A 20,307-nucleotide genomic window follows, 5' to 3' on the forward strand; every position below is an offset into this window, starting at 1 on the left:
ACAGGCACCTCTGAAGTCCTCCTTTATTTTGTGCCAAAATATACTTCACTGTGCTTTCTGCTCATGATTCACAAGACTCTTCTCTGGAGTAATGCAGAACAAATCTAAGTCTCCTTCACATGACAGATCTCTATCATTTCCCTTAAGTCTTATTTGTATGTAAGAAATGCTATCCCATCACTCCATCAACATTGCCTCAGGGCATTTTCCAGTTCAACCAACATCCTGTACTGCCCAGACAATCACACTTTTCAGAACAACTCTCTCCCAAGTGACAAGCAAACAGGAGGGAATTTGGGACATTTTCGGAGCCCTGAATGCCTAATATCCTTCACTGATATTTAAAAATTTTACATTTTCCCCCTGCTCTGATACTGCTACCTTACTTTTTCAACACCATTTTTTAAGTGACATTTCTTTAAGAAGTATTAAGAACAATCCTTAAGAAACGTAACAACAGAGAGTCTGGAGGACTCGTGCCCTGACTTGCTCTCTCCCAACCCCCAGCTCAGCTGGCACTTCAGATGAGGGGAGCCAAGGACACAGGCCTCCCTCTCTCCCCTCAGCTGCCAGGCAGAGGGCTGACTCCCCGGAAGGAGCACGATGTTAGCAATTCTTATCCTGGCTCCAGCTGCCTGTTACAGAGGCTAAGTTAGAGACAAGCACTGCTGAGAGACGGGAGCTCGCTTATGTCTAGCCTCCACTTATGGAATGGAAACTGCACAGAGCTACTGTGACTGTTGTTTAGTTGCCAAGTTGTGTCTAACTCATTTGCTACCCCATGGACCGCATGGTATTTCTCAGGTAAGAATACTGGAGTGGGTTGCCATTTTCTTCTCCAGGGGATCTTTCAGAGTCAGGGATTGAATCTGGGTCTCCTGAGACCATGAGGGCCCTGACTGCCACTGCCCTATAGTTTGAAAGGCAGAGGTTCCACACCACCAGGAGAGGTAAGCCAAGGAGACCTGAAGCTCAGGTCCCTCCCCAAGGGCTCAACTGAAAAAGTGGGTGTCACTGTTCCCAGAGCAATTCCCTCCTAGCTCAGTAGGTAAAGAGTCTGGCTGCAACAATCAAACAGAGACCCAGGTTTGATTTCTGGGTCGGGAAGATCCCCGAAGAAGGAAATGGCAACCCACCCCAGTATTTCTGTCTGGAGAATCCCATGGACAGAGGAGCTTGGTGGGCTACAGTCCATGGGGTCACAAGAGTTGGACATGACGTAGCGACCAAACCACCACCACCACTGTTCCCAGCTCCAGAGCTGTGACTCGGGGAACTCTGGCCTTCAGGATGAGGTGGGAGGAACAGATTAGAGGGAGAGCTCCAGATCTCTTCTCAAAGGAAACTGACTTCATTTGCAACAGAGTGTGGAGAATGAGGAGCTGAAGCCTAAGGGAACTTTCAAAATCAGTGAATGCTGGGGTAAAAGGCAGTTAGGGGGCAACTGGCAGGTTCACTGGAGACACAGGCTAAACAGTAGGCGCTTCTTGGTCTCAGAATTTGCAGATAACATGATACAGAAAATCCTAATGAAATCACTAAGAAACTATTAATAAATCAGTCCAGCAAGATGGCAGGATATAAGCTCAGTATACAAAAATCAATTGTACATCTATACCCTTACAAAGAACAACCTGAACATGAAATTTTGAAAATTTCATTTACAATGAAAGCAAGATAAGATACTTAAAAATAAATTTAACAAAAGAAATACACAAACTACACTCTTAAAAACTATAAAACAGCGAAAGAAATTCAAGATCTAAATGAACATAGAAACATCTTATGTTTACAGATCAGAAGACTAAGTATTGTTAAGATAACAAAACTCCTCAAACTGATCTACAGAGTCAATGGAATTCCTATCAGAATCCCAGTTGGCTTCTTTGCAGAAACTGAAAAACTCATTCTAAAATCCATAGAAGAAATTTAAAGAAACACAGAAGAGCCAAAAAATTATGAGAAAAAGGAACAAACTGGGAAGACTCACTGATTCCAAAGTTAACACCAAAGCAATAGTAATGTCAACACAGTGTATTACTGGCACAGTGATCATACAGATCACCTGAACAGAATTGAGAGTGCAGAAACGAATCTACATGTCTAATTTTTAAGGAGAATGCCACAGCCATTCAATGGACAAACAATAGACTTTTCAACAAATGGTGCTAGACAATCGGATAAGTGACAAGCAAAAGAATGAAGTCAAACCTTCACATAATTTACAAAAATTAACTCAAAATAGATTAGGGAGCTAAAACTACAGTGTCTTAGAAGAAAACATAGGATTCTGTAAAACTATGACCTCAGATTTAGTAATTCTTAGATGTAACAAAAGCACAAGCGACAGAAGAACAAACAGATAATCGGGGCTTCATCACAATGTAAAACTTCTGTGCATCAAAGGACACTGTCAAGCCCTGTCAAGTGGGAAAAAAACCAAGTAAGAGAAAATATTTTTAAATCATCTGATATAGAACTCAAATATCTAAAATATATAAAGAACCCTTAAAAAACTCAATAAAAAGAACCCAATTTAAAAATAGGCAAAGGACCTACATAAACATTTTTCCAAAGAAGATTTACAAATGGTCAATAAACACATAGAGATACTCAACATCATTAGTCACTGGGAAATTCAAACCAAAATCACTACAAGTTATCACTTCACACCTACTAGGATGGCTATAATCAGAAAGTCAGATAATACAGATTGATAAGGATGTGAAGAAACTTGAACCCTCAACCACTAAACACAAAATGGTGCAGCCATTTCAGACAACAATCTGGCAGTTCCTTAAACCATTAAAGACACTGGCATCACAGACCTAGCAATTCAAGTGCTAGATATGAAGCCTAAATAGGAACCTCATGGCTCATTCTCCAGCAACTTCATTCTGCTCTCACAAACCCCCCCCCCCCCCAATTCTCCAAACTGGCTGTTTGACCTTTATTTTTTTTCTCTAAATTTAAATTTTCACTCCCTTCTTGGCTCAGTTTGGAAGTTATCTTCTTTCAGGAAAGCTTCCCGAACTCCTCAGATGGGCAGTGGGTCTCACACATCAGTGAGCATCAGAAGCCCTGGAGGGCTTATTCAAACACAACTGTTGGGTTCCATTTCCAAGAGGATTTCGTTCAGTAAGTCTGGGTAGGACCCAAGAATGTGCTTGCCAGGCTAGATGAAATTCAAGCTGGGATCAAGATTGCTGGGAGAAATATCAACAGCCTCAGATATGTGGTATGGCTCACATGATAAAGAATCTGCCTGAAATCCAGGAGACCCCAGTTCAATTCCAGAGTCAGGAAGATCCCCTAGAGAAGGGAAAGGCTACCCTCTCCAGTAGTCTTGTCTGCAGAATTCCATGGACAGAGGAGCCTGAGGGACTACAGTCCATGGGGTTGCAAAGAGTCGGACACGACTGAATGACTAACACTTTTCACCTTAAAATGTGCAGATGATATCACTCTAAAGGCAGAAAGTGAGGAGGAACTAAAGAACTGCTCGATTAGCATGAAAAAGGAGAGTAAAAAAGCTGGCTTAAAGCTCAACATTCAAAATACTAAGATCATAGCATCCAGTCCTATCACTTCATGGCAAACAGATGGGGAAAAAGTAGAAATACTGAGACTTTATTTTCTTGGGCTCCAAAATCACTGCAGACAGTGACTACACCCATGAAATTTAGATACTTGCTCCTTAGAAAAGCTATGACAAACCAAACCTAGACTGCATATTAAAAAGCAGAGACATCACTTTGCCGACAAAGTCCATACAGTCAAACGTGTGGTTTTTGCAGTAGTTGTGTATAGATGCTCAAGAGTTCCATCACAAAAAAGACTGAACGCCAAACAATTGATGCTTTTGAACCACGGTGCTGGAGAGGACTCTTGAGAGTCCCTTAGACAGCAAGGAGATCAAACTAGTCAATCCTAAAGGAAATCAACCATGAATATTCACTGGAAGGACTGATGCTGAAACTGAAGCTCCCATACTTCAGCCACCTGATGCGAAGAGGTGACTCTCTTGGAGAAGACTCTGATGCTGGGAAAGACTGAGGGCAGGAGGAGGTGGAGGTGACAGAGGATGAGACAGTTGAATGGCATCATCAACTCAATGGACATGAGTTTGATCAAACTGTGGGAGATAGTGAGGGACACGGAAGCCAGGCGTGCTGCAGTCCATGGGGTCACAGAGTCAGACACAACTGAGCAACTGAACAACATCGACAAACTCCCGGGCGGTCACACCCTGAGGACTGCTGCTCCGTGCTCCCTCACTCACTGCACTTACCCCACCGTATTCCAATGTTCTGTTTATGTCTTTATCCTACGAGCTTCTTGAAGGTGGGGAATACTAAGCCTCATGGCCAGCCATACACTCTATGAGAAGTTTTGTAGACCCTACCATAAATCTGCTCCTCCCTCTCCAATTACTCCTATTTCATCAACAGTTCTACTACTTTCCCAGTCACGGAAGGCCTACTATCTAAGAGCCATTCCAACTTCTGCCCTCATCCCTCAGATTCAGAGCATCACCAGATTTTGCTTATTAATGTTAGCCAGTTCTCATCTTGGCCCTATTCATTCTCACCACCACCATCACACTCTCTTTACTGGTCTCCCAGTCTCACTTTCTACTATTTCAAATGAGGCTTTGAATTCTTGTAAAACAACACTTTGCATACATCACCTCAGTCCACCTTTCAATAACCCCCTCAGTCAGCTATGTTTCAAGTCCTGTATGATGGTTCCCACTTACACACCCAAACGTTTGAGTTTCCTGCACTCATGAGTCTATGGGCTCTTTGAGGACAGTCACCTTGTCTCGTTTATCCTTGCCTTAGCACTGCTGAACTGGTAAGAGTAGGCGCTAATGTTTAAATTTATGAGCCACACAGACCCACTTGGTTTTTGCTTATGTTGCTGCTCACGTCTTAGTCTCTTTTACTTATTCTTCCCTTCTCTAAATGCCTAACACAGGAGTACAATGCATCATGTTATATTTTGCTGATCAAAAAACCGAAGTCTCAATATTTAACATAAAGAACCGTTTATGCTACCACACCGCCAGTATCCACCTAACCACAAATGCGGGCAAGCAGCTCCTCCGGCCGGTGGCCTGGTCAGCGCCCAGCATTACCTTCATCTGCGCCAGCTGCTGCTGCTGCTGCTGCTGCTGCAGCCTCCGGAGAGCCTCCTGCTGCTGCTGCCTCTGGCGCAGCAACTCCTTCTGCCGCTGGAGCTCCAGCTCTTTCCGCTTCCGCTCCTCCTCCTCGTGCCGCAGCCTGGCTGCCTCCTCTTCCATCCGTAGCCGATTCTCCTCTAACCGACGCTGGGCTTCCTTTTCTTCCCGGGCCCATTTCGCAGCCTCCTCTTCCTTCCCAGAAGGAAAAGTAAATAATAAAATTGAATTATGTTTTAAAACAAATCTGAGTCATTTTTCAAGGCTTCGGTCAGAGGCGTGCTTACTGGATAACATCATGCTTCATTTATTTGCTAATTTCTACATAAAAGGAACATCACTTTGGACATCTGTGGTAATACTGATCTCTAAGAGATCACCACAACCTCAGGCAAGATCCCTTGAACCTGCTCCAACCCTGAGGCAGAGCCAGCTCCTCAGGGTGCTGGGTGCAGAGCTGCCAGGACCTGCAAGGAAACTGACTATCAGGAAAGCCTCAGCCAATGCCGGACCCAAAGCGACTTCACAAAACCACTTAATTCCATCTGAGGGTGTCTCACCCCTGGTGGCTCACAGGCCCCTGGGAGATCTCCCCTTCACACATCCTCTACCCCTCACTTTCAGGAGTACGCTGGATCATTTTCTTTCTGCATCTCTCCCTCAAAACCATTCCATTGTGCCCGCTGGAGTTCTCCTGGCCTCCCTCCGTAGAGGCTGTTTACAGCCCTTGCAATGCTCCATCTTATCCAGGTAGCACATGCCCCTCCATTCTCCAGAACTCAGGGTAGACATCAGCTACTCTACGAGGACTTTCTTTGCCTTCAGGAGGTAGATGTCCCCTCTGTCTTTTGCTTACACTCAACTATACATTGTTCTCCTCTCTCTGGATGCTCTTAGCCAACCAGTGACAGCAACTATTATTACCTATCCAGCAACCATTCCTTTCGGTCTTCTTCTTTGTAGAGAGAGCCTGCTGTCACATCCAAGGTTTAAAATGCCAAGCTTTGCTTTTTAAGCTTCCGGTGTAAATTGGGACACCCCATGTAGGCCAAAGGACTGATTCTAGAAAAGATATTCCTCCCAGAGGAAAGGAAAGAAGCACGAGAGAAGGGCCACACCCTTCCTGGGTGCATGGTATGACACTACTAACCATTCGGTAAAACACATGAACTTGAAAGTCAGCACAGCAAGACATGGTAGAGCAGAGCATGAACCACGAGGGAAGAAGTCCACACTCCAGGACATGACGGGAGAAGCGTGGGAAGCGCCTGGACTCGCAACCACATCACTGAGTCACTGAAGTTCATGTTCAGCTGCCTGATCTCCAGAACACCTTGATAGGTGAGGCAATAATGTTATCTGCTGTTTTAGCCAATTTTAGGCCAATATTTTGATTTTTCAGTTGAAAGATCCACAATGTGGCATTTATTTCTTGTAAAATCATTACCTACATAATCTGTGAGCTTCTTGAGGGCAGAAACAACTTCTCAGAAAGTTTTGGACTTGAGCAGGAAACAATCACAGTAACTAGCATATGGTATATTATCAGAATATATTAACTGTTGAATAAATAAACCAAATAATGCATTAACATACATTCTAACCTGGAAATTATCTACCTCTAAAGAATTTAGATTTCCCTAAAGAGTTTCAATTAAGAACTTAAGCAAAAGCAGGTAATCGTCAGTTTTGTGTCAATCTAACCAACAAACAAAAACCTACTTCCTAAGTGTGGACTGCTGCACATGGTGACTTCCTTCCAAAGAATACAGTAAAGGGGAAAAGTATGGCGGAGAACCCAATAAGCACTACTATAGCCAGGAGATCAATGTCACCACTAATAACCACACATCATGGTGCTAATATATACCCCTGGCATGTGACGAAAACGGTACTTTCTCTCTGTGATCTTCTCCAAACACCCTTAATGCCAGTTTAATTATGAAAAGAAAAAAAAAAAAAACTTCAAAAAAACTCTGATAGAGGGTTACCCTACAATATACTGACCAGTATTACTTAAGAGTGGTTTAACTAAAAAAAATCCTGAGAAACTGTCACGGCCAAGAACAAGCTAAGGAGACATGACAAATAAATGCAATATTCTGAATGAAATCCTAAAACAGAAAAGGGACATGAGGGGAAAACTGAAGAAATGTTAATAAACTACAGCCTTTAGTTAATAAAAATGCATCAACATTGATTTAGTAACGTGTCAGCATTGGTTTATCGTAATTAATGTACCATATTAATGTAAACTAGTAATATGGCAAACTGTACAACCATCCCAATTTTTCTGAAAATCTAACACTGTTCTAAAAACAGAATCCACTAATAAAAAATCTACTACTGTTCTTAAACATTAAAGCAAAATGCTGCAGGGGTCCTGGCTACACTGGAGTTGGGTAACAGCCACTGCTGTGTGATCTCACAGCTACACTAAGCAACAGAGAACCACACACTCTAACGGTGTGGATGGGGGAGAACCCTAAGGCAACGAGGCATCAGCTTCCACATTGCACGTTTGGATTCTTAAGGGCAGTCCTTCTTCGATTCCTTTGGTGCTATTTTTTGCTTGTTTTGATTCCTTGACATCTTGCTCAGCGTTTATAATTACATGTGGGATGGTTATTACGAAAGTATTAAGAGCCACTCTTTGGCATTGCCCTTCTTTGGGATTGGAACGAAAACTGACCTTTTCCAGTCCTGCGGCCACTGCTGAGTTTTCCAAATTTGTTGACATACTGAGTGCAGTACTTTCACAGCATCATCTTTCAGGACTTGAAACAGCTCAACTGGAATTCCATCACCTCCACTAGCTTTTTCCTAGTGATGCTTTCTAAGGCCTACTTGACTTCACATTCCAGGATGTCTGGCTCTAGGTGAGTGATCACACCATTGAGATTACCTTGGTCGTGAAGATCTTTTTTGTACAGTTCTTCTGTGTATTCTTGCCACCTCTTCTTATTATCTTCTGTTTCTATTAGGTCCACAGCATTTCTGTCCTTTATTGAGCCCATCTTTTCATGAAATGTTCCCTTGGTATATCTAATTTTCTTGAAGAGATCTCTAGTCTTTCCTCTTCTGTTGTTTTTCTCTATTTCTTTGCACTGATCGCTAAGAAAGGCTTTCTTATCTCTCCTTGCTATTCTTTGGAACTCTGCATTCAGATGCTTATATCTTTCCTTTTCACTTCTCTTCTTTTCACAGCTATTTGTAACGCCTCCCCAGACAGCCATTTTGCTTTTTTGCATTTCTTTTCCATGGGATGGTCTTGATCCCTGTGTGCTGTACAATGTCATGAACCTCCGTCCATAGTTCATCAGGCACTCTATCTATCAGATCTAGGCCCTTAAATCTATTTCTCACTTCCACTGTATAATCATAAGGAATTTGATTTAGGTAATACCTGGTCTAGTGGTTTTCCCTACTTTCTTCAATTTAAGCCTGAATTTGGCAATAAGGAGTTCATGATCTGCGCCATAGTCAGCTCCTGGTCTTGTTTTTGCTGACTGTAGAGAGCTTCTTCTCCATCTTTGGCTGCAAAGAATATAATCAATCTGATTTCAGTGTTGACCATCTGGTGATGTCCATGTGTAGTCTTCTCTTGTCTTGTTGGAAGAGGGTGTTTGCTATGACCAGCGCGTTCTTTTGGCAAAACTCTATTAGACTTTGCCCTGCTTCATTCCGTATTCCAAAGCCAAACTTGCCTCTTACTCCAGGTGTTTTTTGGCTTCCTACTTTTGCATTCCAGTCCCCTATAATGAAAAGGACATCTTTTGGGGGTGTTAGTTCTAAAAGGTCTTGTAGGTCTTCATAGAACCGTTCAACTTCAGCTTCTTCAGCGTTATTGGTTGGGGCACAGACTTGGATTACCGTGATATTGAATGGTTTGCCTTGGAAATGAACAGAGATCATTCTGTTGTTTTTGAGACTGCATCCAAGTACTGCATTTCGGACTCTTTTGTTGACCATGATGGCTACTCCATTTCTTCTAGGGGATTCCTGCCCGCAGTAGTAGATATAATGGTCATCTGAGTTAAATTCACCCATTCCAGGCCATTTTAGTTTGCTGATTCTTAGAATGTTGACGTTCACTCTTGCCATCTCCTATTTGACTACTTCCAATTTCTCTTGATTCATGGACCTGACATTCCAGGTTCCTACACAATACTGCTCTTTACAGCATCAGACCTTGCTTCTATCACCAGTCCCATCCACAACTGGGTATTGTTTTTGCTTTGGCTCCATCCCTTCATTCTTTCTGGAGTTATTTCTCCACTGATCACTGCAGATGGTGATTGCAGCCATGAAATTAAAAGACGCTTACCCCTTGGAAGGGAAGTCATGACCAACCGAGATAGCATATTCAAAAGCAGAGACATTACTTTGCCAACAAAGGTCCGTCTAGTCAAGGCTATGGTTTCTCCAGTGGTCATGTATGGATGTGAGAGTAGGACTGTGAAGAAAGCTGAGCGCCGAAGAATTGATGCTTTTGAACTGTGGTGTTGGAGAAGACTCTTGAGAGTCCCCTGGACTGCAAGGAGATCCAACCAGTCCATTCTAAAGGAGATCAGTCCTGGGTGGTTCACTGAAGGACTGATGCTAAAGCTGAAACTCCAATACTTTGGCCACCTCTTGCGAAGAGTTGACTCATTGGAAAAGACTCTGATGCTAGGAGGGATTGGGGTCAGGAGGAGAAGGGGACGACCAAGGATGAGATGGCTGGATGGCATCATCGACTTGATGCACATGAGTTTGGGTGAACTCTGGGAGTTGGTGTTAGACAGGGAGGCCTGGTGTGCTGCAATTCATGGGGGCGCAAAGAATCGGACACGACTGAGCAACTGAACTGAAGAGCCACTCAGATTTCTTTTGGTAACTTTCAGCAACCTGAAAAAGCTTTAGATGGGCTCTCCTAATATCCTAATACTTTCTTAATCACTAATTCCTAGCTTCAAAGAAGAAATGAGGAAAGCAAGCCCTCTGATCACCTGCTTGCGTAACAATTCTTCTTGCTTCCTCCTCTCCTCCTCTTCTCGCCTTCTCTCCTCCAGTCTCCTAAGAGCTTCTTCCTGCTGCTGTCTCTCTTCCTCTTCTCGCTGCCGCCTTAATGCAATTTCTTGCTCCCTCTGGCGTCGCAGAGCTTCTTCCTGAATGAAAGAGGGTATGTGTGAGTGTGTGCATACCCCTCTGTGCATCTCAACTAATATGTTATCAATACATTATAATTTGAAAAGAAATAGGCTATGTGCTGCTAAGATTCTGTTAACAGTAAATATAAAAAATATCTAACCAACATCTAGGGTAAAAAGTGTTTATGTGAGCTGGGGAATAGGCATATTAAGAGTCAAAATAATTTGTACTTAAAATATTAGTCATTAAACAGCACTACATGTGTTAAGTCCACCCTGGTTTCAATGTTAGCACCATCATTTCCTGATTAACGCTAGTAAGGTCTCAAGCTTCGGTTTCTCTGTTGCTACCAATCATCTGATTTTATTTAATCAACTGAGAACCTAAGTCAGCAGCAAAAACACCTGGTGAGTAGAGATAAGTTCTCCAGTCAGAAGTATGGAGTAAAGCCACGTGTCGCAAAACATGTTCTCAAGAACTGAAGTCCTATGGATATTAAATATACAGAAAAGAGTCACACTGTCAAAATAGCTCAGGAAGAAATCCTAAGCAAACATAATGAAACAGATGCTTTTACTGTAACACTTCTTAAACTCCTTACACACTAGTGTAGAGTGTGACTCTAAGAAATATTAGCAGTTCTAATCTAATCTCAGCATGGGCTTCCCTTGTGGCTCAGCTGGTAAAGAATCCACCTGCAATGCGGCAGACCTGGGTTTGACCCGTGGGTTGGGAAGATCCCCTGGAGAAAGGAAAGGCTACCCATTCCAGTATTTTGGCATGGAGAATTCCATGGAGGACATGGATGCTTTTTCAGTTCTTATGGCAAAAAACAAGGAAATATGTAGTAAAGGCTAGACATGCTGGGCTGTTACACAGTGGATTCTTTCAAATGGGATCTTTAAAAACCTGAGGAGAAAATGGCCCAAGGCACATAATAAAGAATTCCCCAAAAAGAAATACAAATGGTTGTGAAACATGAAAAACATTTAGTGTCACTGGTTACAAATACTTTAAAATTTAATTATTTCTCAAATCTAACTGGTTTATAAAACCCCAGGAGATTATGCAAAAGCCATCAACTCTAATGATTTACTAGAACTGACGAACATCCCTCCTGTAGGTGTTAATGGATAACCGACGTTTCTCCTGAAGGAACTAAGTGTCCTAACATTCTAACCCCCGTCCTGCTGAGAGCTCCCCAATGCCTTAGGGGAGCCCCCTCCAGGGGAAGTAGGACCTGTGAGATGACAGCAGGGCAGGAATCCTGCAGGCCCGCCCTTTCTGCACTGATTCTACAGGCCGAGTTCTCAGAGACACACCTGTTTCCTTCGGGCAAGCTCTTCTTCCTCCCGCCTTTTCCTTTCTTCCTCCTGCTGTCTCCGAAGAATTTCCTCCTGTTGTCTCCGGAGTTCTTCTTGCCTCTTTCGCTCTTCCTCTTCCCGTTTCGCCCTCATTTCTGCCTCTCTCCTCTCCTGCTCCAGCTGAGGTTACACAAAGGTACTCTTAGAAACTTGAAGCCAAACACAGGAAAACGCCACATCATGACCAGTACTGTCAGGAGCTGGTCCGTGCAGACACGACCATTCACTAGTTATGTGTGGAGCAGCCGGGGAATGAGAGAGCTCTGAGCGCGCTCCGAGCTCTGCGATCACAGGAGTCAGTGGAGCTTCACGCTCTTCCCCACTGAGTGCTCTCGCCTCCACTCTCAACCACGCCTCTGCTCCACACCACCACTACACCACACCTCCCACCTGCAGGGAGGGCAGGTGGCTAACAGTAATACCAGAAGCTCTTGGGTTGGCATTTCTTTGTTCATCCCTACAAAGGATTTTCTGATTGAAGATCTAACAGTGTGTCTAACGAGGTTTCACCTAAAATGTCACAAAAGCTGCTAGTGTGAAAAATTACAGAATTCTTTAAAAATCTGAGGACCAACCACTTTACAAACTCCATCCCATAGAGCTCCCGAGTACTGGTCAAATCCAGCCCCGAGACTCCAGTTCTCTTGCCACACATACAATTCGGCCTTTACTTTCTCATGCACATTTCTATGAGTCTGTCACCTGGCTTCCCATCATCCAGTTTTACCCATGGTCCCCAACTCAACATCTGACTCTCCCAGGCTTACATTTACCACCACCCTTCACCTCGAAAATAAATCCTAAGTCTTTAATGTGACACAAGCAAGTTATTGGCCTGCCTCATTTTCTTTAATCTCTCTCATCATTTATTTTTCAGACATACCAGCTCTAGGCTAGACCAAGTTATTTAACTGTTTCCTGTACCAAAATGTTCACATATACTCCTAGCCTTTACAGGTCTTGCTTCCTTCAACTGCAGTTTAATTTTCACTTCCTTTTACTGTCAACCCCAAATCCTGCAACTGAAATAACTCCTACTATCCTTTAAGTGACGTTAGCTTAGGAATCACTGTCTATTCAAGTATCATCCAATTTCTGGTCCCCACCTCCGCTACTAGGTAGCTGACCCACGTGCTTTCTTGTGCTCCTTGTCTGTGTCAGCATCCTCCCTATCCCTGACACACATGTGCACACAGACAAGAAAGCAAGGTTTCATCAGCTACGTGTTCAAAGCACAAAGCATGGAAGGAACAAGAACAGACTCAAAGACTATTGGAATTCTGGTCTGTCAACTCATATGGAGACAGATCTTGACCACGAACTCTTTTCATATTCTGGACACTCTAAAGACACTATCACTACCTCAGGGGATAAGAATGCACTAAATATAAAATAGAAACAAGATTCTCTCCGAAGCATGAGAACCCAGAAATCATTAGAATAACACTAGGTGTTGACAGGCAACCTCTCTGACAAGTATTAAAACCAAAATTCAAGATTGTTAGCTCCTGCAAAATATGCAAATGGAACACATAATGTAATGTTAACGCTGCACTTTTCAGCTGTATGTCTTGGACTCTAGAGTGCAAATAAATACCACTATAAAGATTCAATGTGGGAACTCAAGCCTCAGATCAAGGGTCCAATAAGCAATGTAGTGGATATTTTCTTATGGTCTTATAATAAGAAATTATCATGAAAGGTGTAATATATGACCGTGATCATTAATGTGTCAACAAACCCATACTGACTGATTTAATTTAAACTTGTTACTTTTAACTGTTTTGAGGCCTTTTGGGAGAGAAGACTGCACAATAAAAACAGAGTGTGAATGTGCTTATACCAGCTACATAGCTGTGAATTTAAAGGAACAATGTGTGAGCAGCTAGAGTGATACAGATATCAATACGCAAATGTCTATGTCCTGCAGCTGGAAAGCAGGCACTGCTATGGCAGAATGAGACGCAGACCTTCGCAGCTTTGGCCTTCTCCATCTGCTGAAGCTGTTCAAGGGCAGGTCCTGGAGTCGCGGGGTCAAGGGGAAGATCCCATACGCTACCGCCTTCCCAAACTGGAAGACAGGAAGGAACAGAGGTGAGTGGTATGAGAGCTGACACACATGGCTAAATATCCAGAAGCATAAAGAAGCTGCTCTCCCGTCCCAGAGCGAGCTTCATCACAAGTGTCTGCTCTGCTTCTAAACAGACTGAACTACCAGCAGGCTCTAGTTTATAACAATATCCATCAGCATATCCAGAAGGAAAGAAAGCACCAGGCAAAAAGATGAGAAAATGAGGTAGCAGCAGCCTTTCCTATTTCTGAAATTTCTGGGTACCCACAGTGCTAAGTTACACATTAATTCTTGACTCAAAAGAATAGGTCATCATTACTTATGTTTTTATTTATGCTTTTTCTCAAATATTAAAGACAATTTAAAAGACTTTTCTACCGTGGATTAGGACAATGTCAAAAAAAAAAAAAAGAGGCGGCTCAAGTTCAGGAAATCTATCTACTAAAGAATTTCCAGCAACTCCTTAATAGCTATTTTCAATCCTTTGCTGGGGTAAAATTTTTCTTTCAAAACCACTTTTCATTAATATTCACTACAAAGCAGGTCCCAAAATTGATTTTTAAAAAATAACAAAAAATTGAATTATAAAAGTTATTAGAATCTAAATCCTTGGAGCTATACTAAAGGCCAATCTGAGTTTTTACCTGTAGGCTGTGAGGGTGCTGGCTGGAGTTCCCAGATAGAACCAGTATCTGGCACTGACACAGACCTAGTTACTGAGGGAATGATGTTCTGATCAGATATTCTGCAAAAGGGAAATTAGAAAATTAACAAAATTAACTTGTTCTTGTCATTCAAAAAAACAGATAAAGAAGTATTTTCAGATTATCTGTAGGTTTTCAAGGTTCAGTTCAGTTGCTCAGTCGTGTCCGACTCTTTGTGACCCCAGGAATTGCAGCACACCAGGCCTCCTTGTCCATCACCAACTCCCAGAGTTCACTCGGACTCATGTCCATTGAATCGGTGATGCCATCCACCCATCTCATCCTCTGTCGGCCCCTTCTCTTCCTGCCCCCAATCCCTTCCAGCATCAGGGTCTTTTCAAATGAGTCAACTCTTCGCATGAGGTGGCCAAAGTATTGGAGTTTCAGCTTTAGCATCAGTCCTTCCAATGAACACTCAGGGACTGGTCTCCTTTAGGATGGACTGGTTGGATCTCCTTGCAGTCCAAGGGACTCGCAAGAGTCTTCTCCAGCACCACAGTTCAAGGGTACTTAGCCAAAAAACTTCACTGTTTTAACTAAAATACTTAACCAAATATTTAACCAAAATATTTAGGAAAGAAAAAAAGATATAGGCAAAGTAATCACATTTCTGGACTTCTCAAGGTATTGGCAAATTTTGATTTCCAAATAATAGATATGCCTACTGTCTTTAAAAAATTCAGTAAGAGTCACAGAGGTAGCATTTATCATGAAAAAAAACTCACAGTTAAGTGAAAAGGTGTGCATTTCAGTTCAGTCTCTGAAGTTTTCTGCGTATTACATCAACTAAGTCCTTCAGCTGCTCTGAGTCCCAGTTTGCCCATCTTTAAAACTAAGACCTTAACATGATCTAACCTGCCTCTCTTACAGAATGGGTTATGGCTCAAGGGAAAAATATAAAAGGTTTTGGTTAAATTAGACAGTAAAATTTTCAAGAGCGATGACTAACACCTTTGCAGGAGATAAAACAAATACTACCCTGAATGACAATCTGAATCAGCAGGAATTTAAGCCTTTTAGCATAGTTTCCATGTCTTTAGATCCTACTTTAATGGCTATTGGGTCTGGAAAAGTATAACTCTGTGTGGCACCGTTAATATCATTCCTGAAATACTACAGGTAAAATGAGATTAAATTTCTCGACCACAAAATTTTTTCTTACTAAGTCCATGAGACTACACTGCTTTTCAAGTGTTCTTAGTATTCTTTGGTTATTATGCAAATTTTATCTTCTGACTAAAAAGACCAAATAAATGCTTTATTTATTAGTTATTTTTTAAAACTATGTTCTTACACACAACACAAAGATAGGCATTTTGTGTGGGTATTTTGATACTAAACTTCTCGGATTAAAAATTTCCTTTTCTCTATTTCTTTTAAACACACACAACATGGCACATCACACAAACAAGCACCAACCTCATCTTCAGAGCCTGGAACTGCTGGAGAAGAAGCGCCAACTGCTGCTGCTGCTGGGAAGACAGTGCTGCTTTCTGCTGCTGGGCCAGAACTTGCGCATACTGTTGTCTTCAAAAAGTAAAACATGGTATAACCTGTCTATCCATATTTAGTTCACTTTACAGAGACATTACAAGACAAAGTTCAGCCCCCACACCAACAAAAGAAAACCCCATTAGAAATAGCTATCAAATATATTTTTATAATACTTCACAATAGTCACACCAACAGTTCTATATGTTATTCTAGAAAGAACTAAACTAATAGATGACATGCTGCTGAGTGAAAACAAAAAATTTAAAGGAATGTAAAAAACTGGAAAACTCCTTTAGGATGTTAATAACCTTTTATCAGAAAATAAAACAGGTTCAAAATAATAGCTATTTCCACATGAAGAACTCTTTGCAAAATAAAATCCCACTTGTATAAAAATCCTCAAATTTATACGTTTCGGCTTGGAAAATTTTAGGTTAACATTTTTTTCATTAGAACAGAGGTGGACAATTTTTTCCTGTAAAGAGCCAGACAGTAAATATTTTTGGCTTTGCAGGCCATTCACAACTACTCAATTCTACCTCTGTAGTGCGAAAGCAGTCATAGATAATACACAAACAAATGGGTATGACTCAGTTCCAGTAAAACTCTGCTTAGGAAAACAGGTAGCCATTCAGTCTGCCAACCTCTGCACCACATGATAACAAATCTTACTTCTTCCACGAGAAGGACTCACAATCTAAGTGATTCCATACCACTACTAATAGCATAAACTTTTACTTCTTTTCTGCCTTCTCATCTGCTTTTTCTCTGTGGCAAAGCTGAGCCATCCAGAGGGCAATTAATTTTTAAAATCACTGATTCTTGCTTTAGCAGTTAAATACATTGCAAAATTAGTTACGTGTCACCTTCTGCAAACTTCCAATATTTAAGAAACAAGCTAAGACCAAACTTGGATGTACAGTGGCACTATGCCACTAGCTGGATGACTGAAGTATCCCATACACTTAGGTTTCTGCTGGAAAGATGAAATTTGGGAGCATATTGCATCTGAAGGCCCTTTGGCGCTACAGGGCAGCCTACCACATTACTGCTCTTACTGTATGAGGAACTGCTGATACTGAAGGTGCTGCATCTGGTACAAGGCTGTGAGTTCCTGCTGCCGGGTCAGTCGTTCCTGGTCCAGCTCTCCCTGGGAACGAAGGGGTGGAGGAAAGAAATACCAGTAAATAAACTGGAAGAGCCTAAAAGCCATTTAGTACTTACATTCAGTACTCCTAGACTTCTTTTGCCCCACTTAACTATTAAAAAAAAAAAAAGTCAGGCACCTTTAGAAACGAAGCAGTGCCATCTAGTGGAAGAAGGTGGTGTTGGCACTTTGAGAGATTCCCTGAGGTGGGAAAAGGGTCCCTATTTTAGCTTTTCTTCTCTCTAGCCCTTGAGGCTGAACATTTTTCTGTAATCCAGAGTTCACACTATAACTAAAAAGTAACCAGGGACCTCCCTGGTGGTCCAGTGGCTAAGACTCCGCGTTCCAAGGCAGGAGACCAGCGTTTGATCCCTGGTTAGGGAACTATATCCCACATGCCGCAACTGAAGATCCTGAGTGCCACAACTAAGACTGGCACAGCCAAACAAATAATTTAAAAAAAAATCTTTTCTCTGAATCTTAGAAGTGATTTATAAACTTGGAGATTATGTAAAAACTAGAGAAGTAGGACAAAACAGAATGGAGTAAAATTAAATGCTATGGTAAGAATTTTACAGTAGCACTAACAAATACAGGGAGCCAACGTATGTCTTCTTAAAGAGGATGAGACATTTAAAATTAAATGGAATATAAAAGAGCTTTCACAACTGTTTAACTCTCTATCCGAAAATTAGAGATGCTTCTATTGCTTTTAATACATCACAAGTTTAAAAGTAAGGGGTAGAAAAAACTTTTTTAGCTTATATATCAAATAACATGGATGGAATTTAAATTGTGGAAGACAAAAGTAGGGGAAAAATGAAAGGTGAAATATAAGATAGAAATTAAAGCATAAGGGTGACATAGACTAAAATTAAGACAAATCATTAATGAATGGTTTATATCTTTACTGCACACTGATTACAATCCAGAAAAACACATTTGATGTATGACTCCTTTGAGTGAGGTTCACCTGAAACTCAAGGACATTTTTCTTTCTCATTTAACTATTCATGGATAAAAGCTACAGTAGGTTAGTCGACAATTAACTTAAGGGCAAAGGCAATACCTGACAGGAAGCAGAGCTTCCCACAGTCTTTCCCCTTAGTTGGGTCTGACTGAGGCTCATCCCCTATAACTGGAAGTTAGGAAATGGATTAGAGCTAGCACGCCAAGATCCAAGAGGCCAGCTGTCAGCTCTCAAACGTGCCAGATAAAAACGCATCCCAATTTCTGAGTAGATGGTAAAAGTACAATTTACATACAATCATATAAGAATTTTTTCTGGATTTACAACAGAAATGTCAGGGTAATTCCCTAGGACTCTTCATTGCTCTGCAAACTATAGGAGGTCTCAACCCATCAGTGGACAGTGAAATTAATTACTGGGTCAAGATAAATATTTACATACTGGGGGGAAAAAAGAAGAAACAGAAAGAATATATGTACATGGCACCAAATGTTTCGTGAAACTTACTTTAGATATATCCGCAAGTTAATGAATATATGAAGTAGTAATATGAAAATCTTTTGGTTTTCACTATCTGCTACGGTCAAAACAATGCGACAGCCACTGTTCTCACTTATGAACTCTCTTGGCTACAGATGTTGCAAATGACTCACTCATCTTTATCTCATAAGAACCTAACACAGCCCTGACACAGATCCTCAATTAACATAATTGGTGAATAAATCCATGGATCTTACTGTAGAAATCCAGTGTTCAGACTAAAGATTTCTGACTATGTTCACTTAAGACTATGGCCAGCAATCAGACACTCCAACCTGGAAAATGGAAAAGTGAGGCACAGATCCAAAGGAACTCAACAGGCAGAGGCCCAGCAGCAGCTGCAAAAAAGACTTCCCCTTCAAAGGTCTCCAGCGTCAGCATACTAAAAGGGTTACGTATGATCCAATTTTTAGTTAAATATCAGTAACATATTTTAAAAGGGCTTCCCTGGGGGCTTAGATGGTAAAGAATCTGCCTAAAATGCAGGACCCTGGGGTTGGATCCCTGGGTTGTGAAGATCCCCTGCAGAAAGAAATGGCAAGCCACTCCAGTATTCAATCCACTCTGTCCACGGAGAATCCCATGGACAGCAGAGCATGGCGGGCTACAGGCCATGGGGTTGCAAAGAGGCACGTATTTTTTAAAAAGGTAAATGAATGGAGAGGAGAATGGGCCTTCTAACTAGAAGCAATGAGAAACTCTAAGTCAGTTGTGTTGAAGCACAGTAGATAAAGGTAAAAGCTCTGAAATGAACCTGGAAAGGTAAGGAGCCAAAACATGCATGAACTGGTAGGGAGGCCAAGACAAAATATTCTTCCTTTAGCACATGCTAACAGTGGAAACAGTGTCAGACTTTATTTTGGGGGGCTCCAAAATCACTGCAGATGGTGACTGCAGCCATGAAATTAAAAGACGCTTACTCCTTGGAAGGAAAGTTATGACCAATCTAAATAGCATATTCAAAAGCAGAGACATTACTTTGCCAACAAAGGTCTGTCTAGTCAAGGCTATGGTTTTTCCAGTGGTCCTGAGTTGGACTGGGAAGAAAGCTGAGTGCCGAAAAATTGATGCTTTTGAACTGTGGTGTTGGAGAAGACTCTTGAGAGTCCCTTGGACTGCAAGGAGATCCAACCAGTACATCCTAAAGGAGATCAGTCCTGAGTGTTCATTGGAAGGACTGATGCTAAAGCTGACACTCCAACACTTTGGCCACCTCATGTGAAGAGTTGACTCATTGGAAAAGACTCTAATGCTGGGAGGGATTGGGGGCAGGAGGAGAAGGGGCCGACAGAGGATGAGATGGCTGGATGGCATCACTGACTCGATGGACATGAGTTTGGGTGAACTCCAGGAGTTGGTGATGGACAGGGAGGCCTGGCGTGCTGCAATTCCTGGGGTCACAAAGAGTCGGACACGACTGAGTGACTGAACTGAACTGATAAAGCTAGTGGAGGATTCTATTTTTTTAGAATGAGTGTGGGGTATGTGTGAGTGTGTTGAGAGAGAGACAGAAAGGAAGAGGAGGACAGGCACAGACATCTGAGTTTTAAAAGATCATTATAGCTACATATGTAGGCTGAGTCAGACTTCTCATCGTCATCTGGTCAATTACTTTCAAGGAACTACAGTTTCTTCTTCAAGAGACGTAACATCTAGAGCAAGTGCTTCTGGGTCTACTGTGTTCCGAGTGAGGCATAAGTTA

The 20,307-nt window shown here is 41.9% G+C and overlaps 1 protein-coding gene across 4 annotated transcripts in view; it reads right to left on the reverse strand.

Annotated features, from left to right (window-relative positions):
• Positions 1 to 20,307, reverse strand: part of GIGYF2 (GRB10 interacting GYF protein 2) — a 131,892-nt gene that overhangs the window by 17,076 nt on the left and 94,509 nt on the right. For all 4 annotated transcript variants that reach the window (XR_001917299.1, XM_018041095.1, XM_018041103.1 and 1 more), the window contains 7 exons: positions 17,007 to 17,098; positions 15,874 to 15,981; positions 14,395 to 14,495; positions 13,650 to 13,750; positions 11,638 to 11,799; positions 10,174 to 10,332; positions 5,141 to 5,377 (listed from right to left, as the gene is read on the reverse strand). Coding sequence is in view for 3 of the 4 variants with exons in the window: in XM_018041095.1 (XP_017896584.1) it covers positions 5,141 to 5,377; positions 10,174 to 10,332; positions 11,638 to 11,799; positions 13,650 to 13,750; positions 14,395 to 14,495; positions 15,874 to 15,981; positions 17,007 to 17,098 (960 nt within the window). In the remaining variant the exon portion in view is untranslated. The remainder of the gene's footprint in view (positions 1 to 5,140; positions 5,378 to 10,173; positions 10,333 to 11,637; positions 11,800 to 13,649; positions 13,751 to 14,394; positions 14,496 to 15,873; positions 15,982 to 17,006; positions 17,099 to 20,307) is intronic.

The sequence above is a fragment of the Capra hircus genome, chromosome 3 (assembly GCF_001704415.2).
Source record: "Capra hircus breed San Clemente chromosome 3, ASM170441v1, whole genome shotgun sequence".
Classification (NCBI taxonomy): domain Eukaryota; kingdom Metazoa; phylum Chordata; class Mammalia; order Artiodactyla; family Bovidae; genus Capra; species Capra hircus.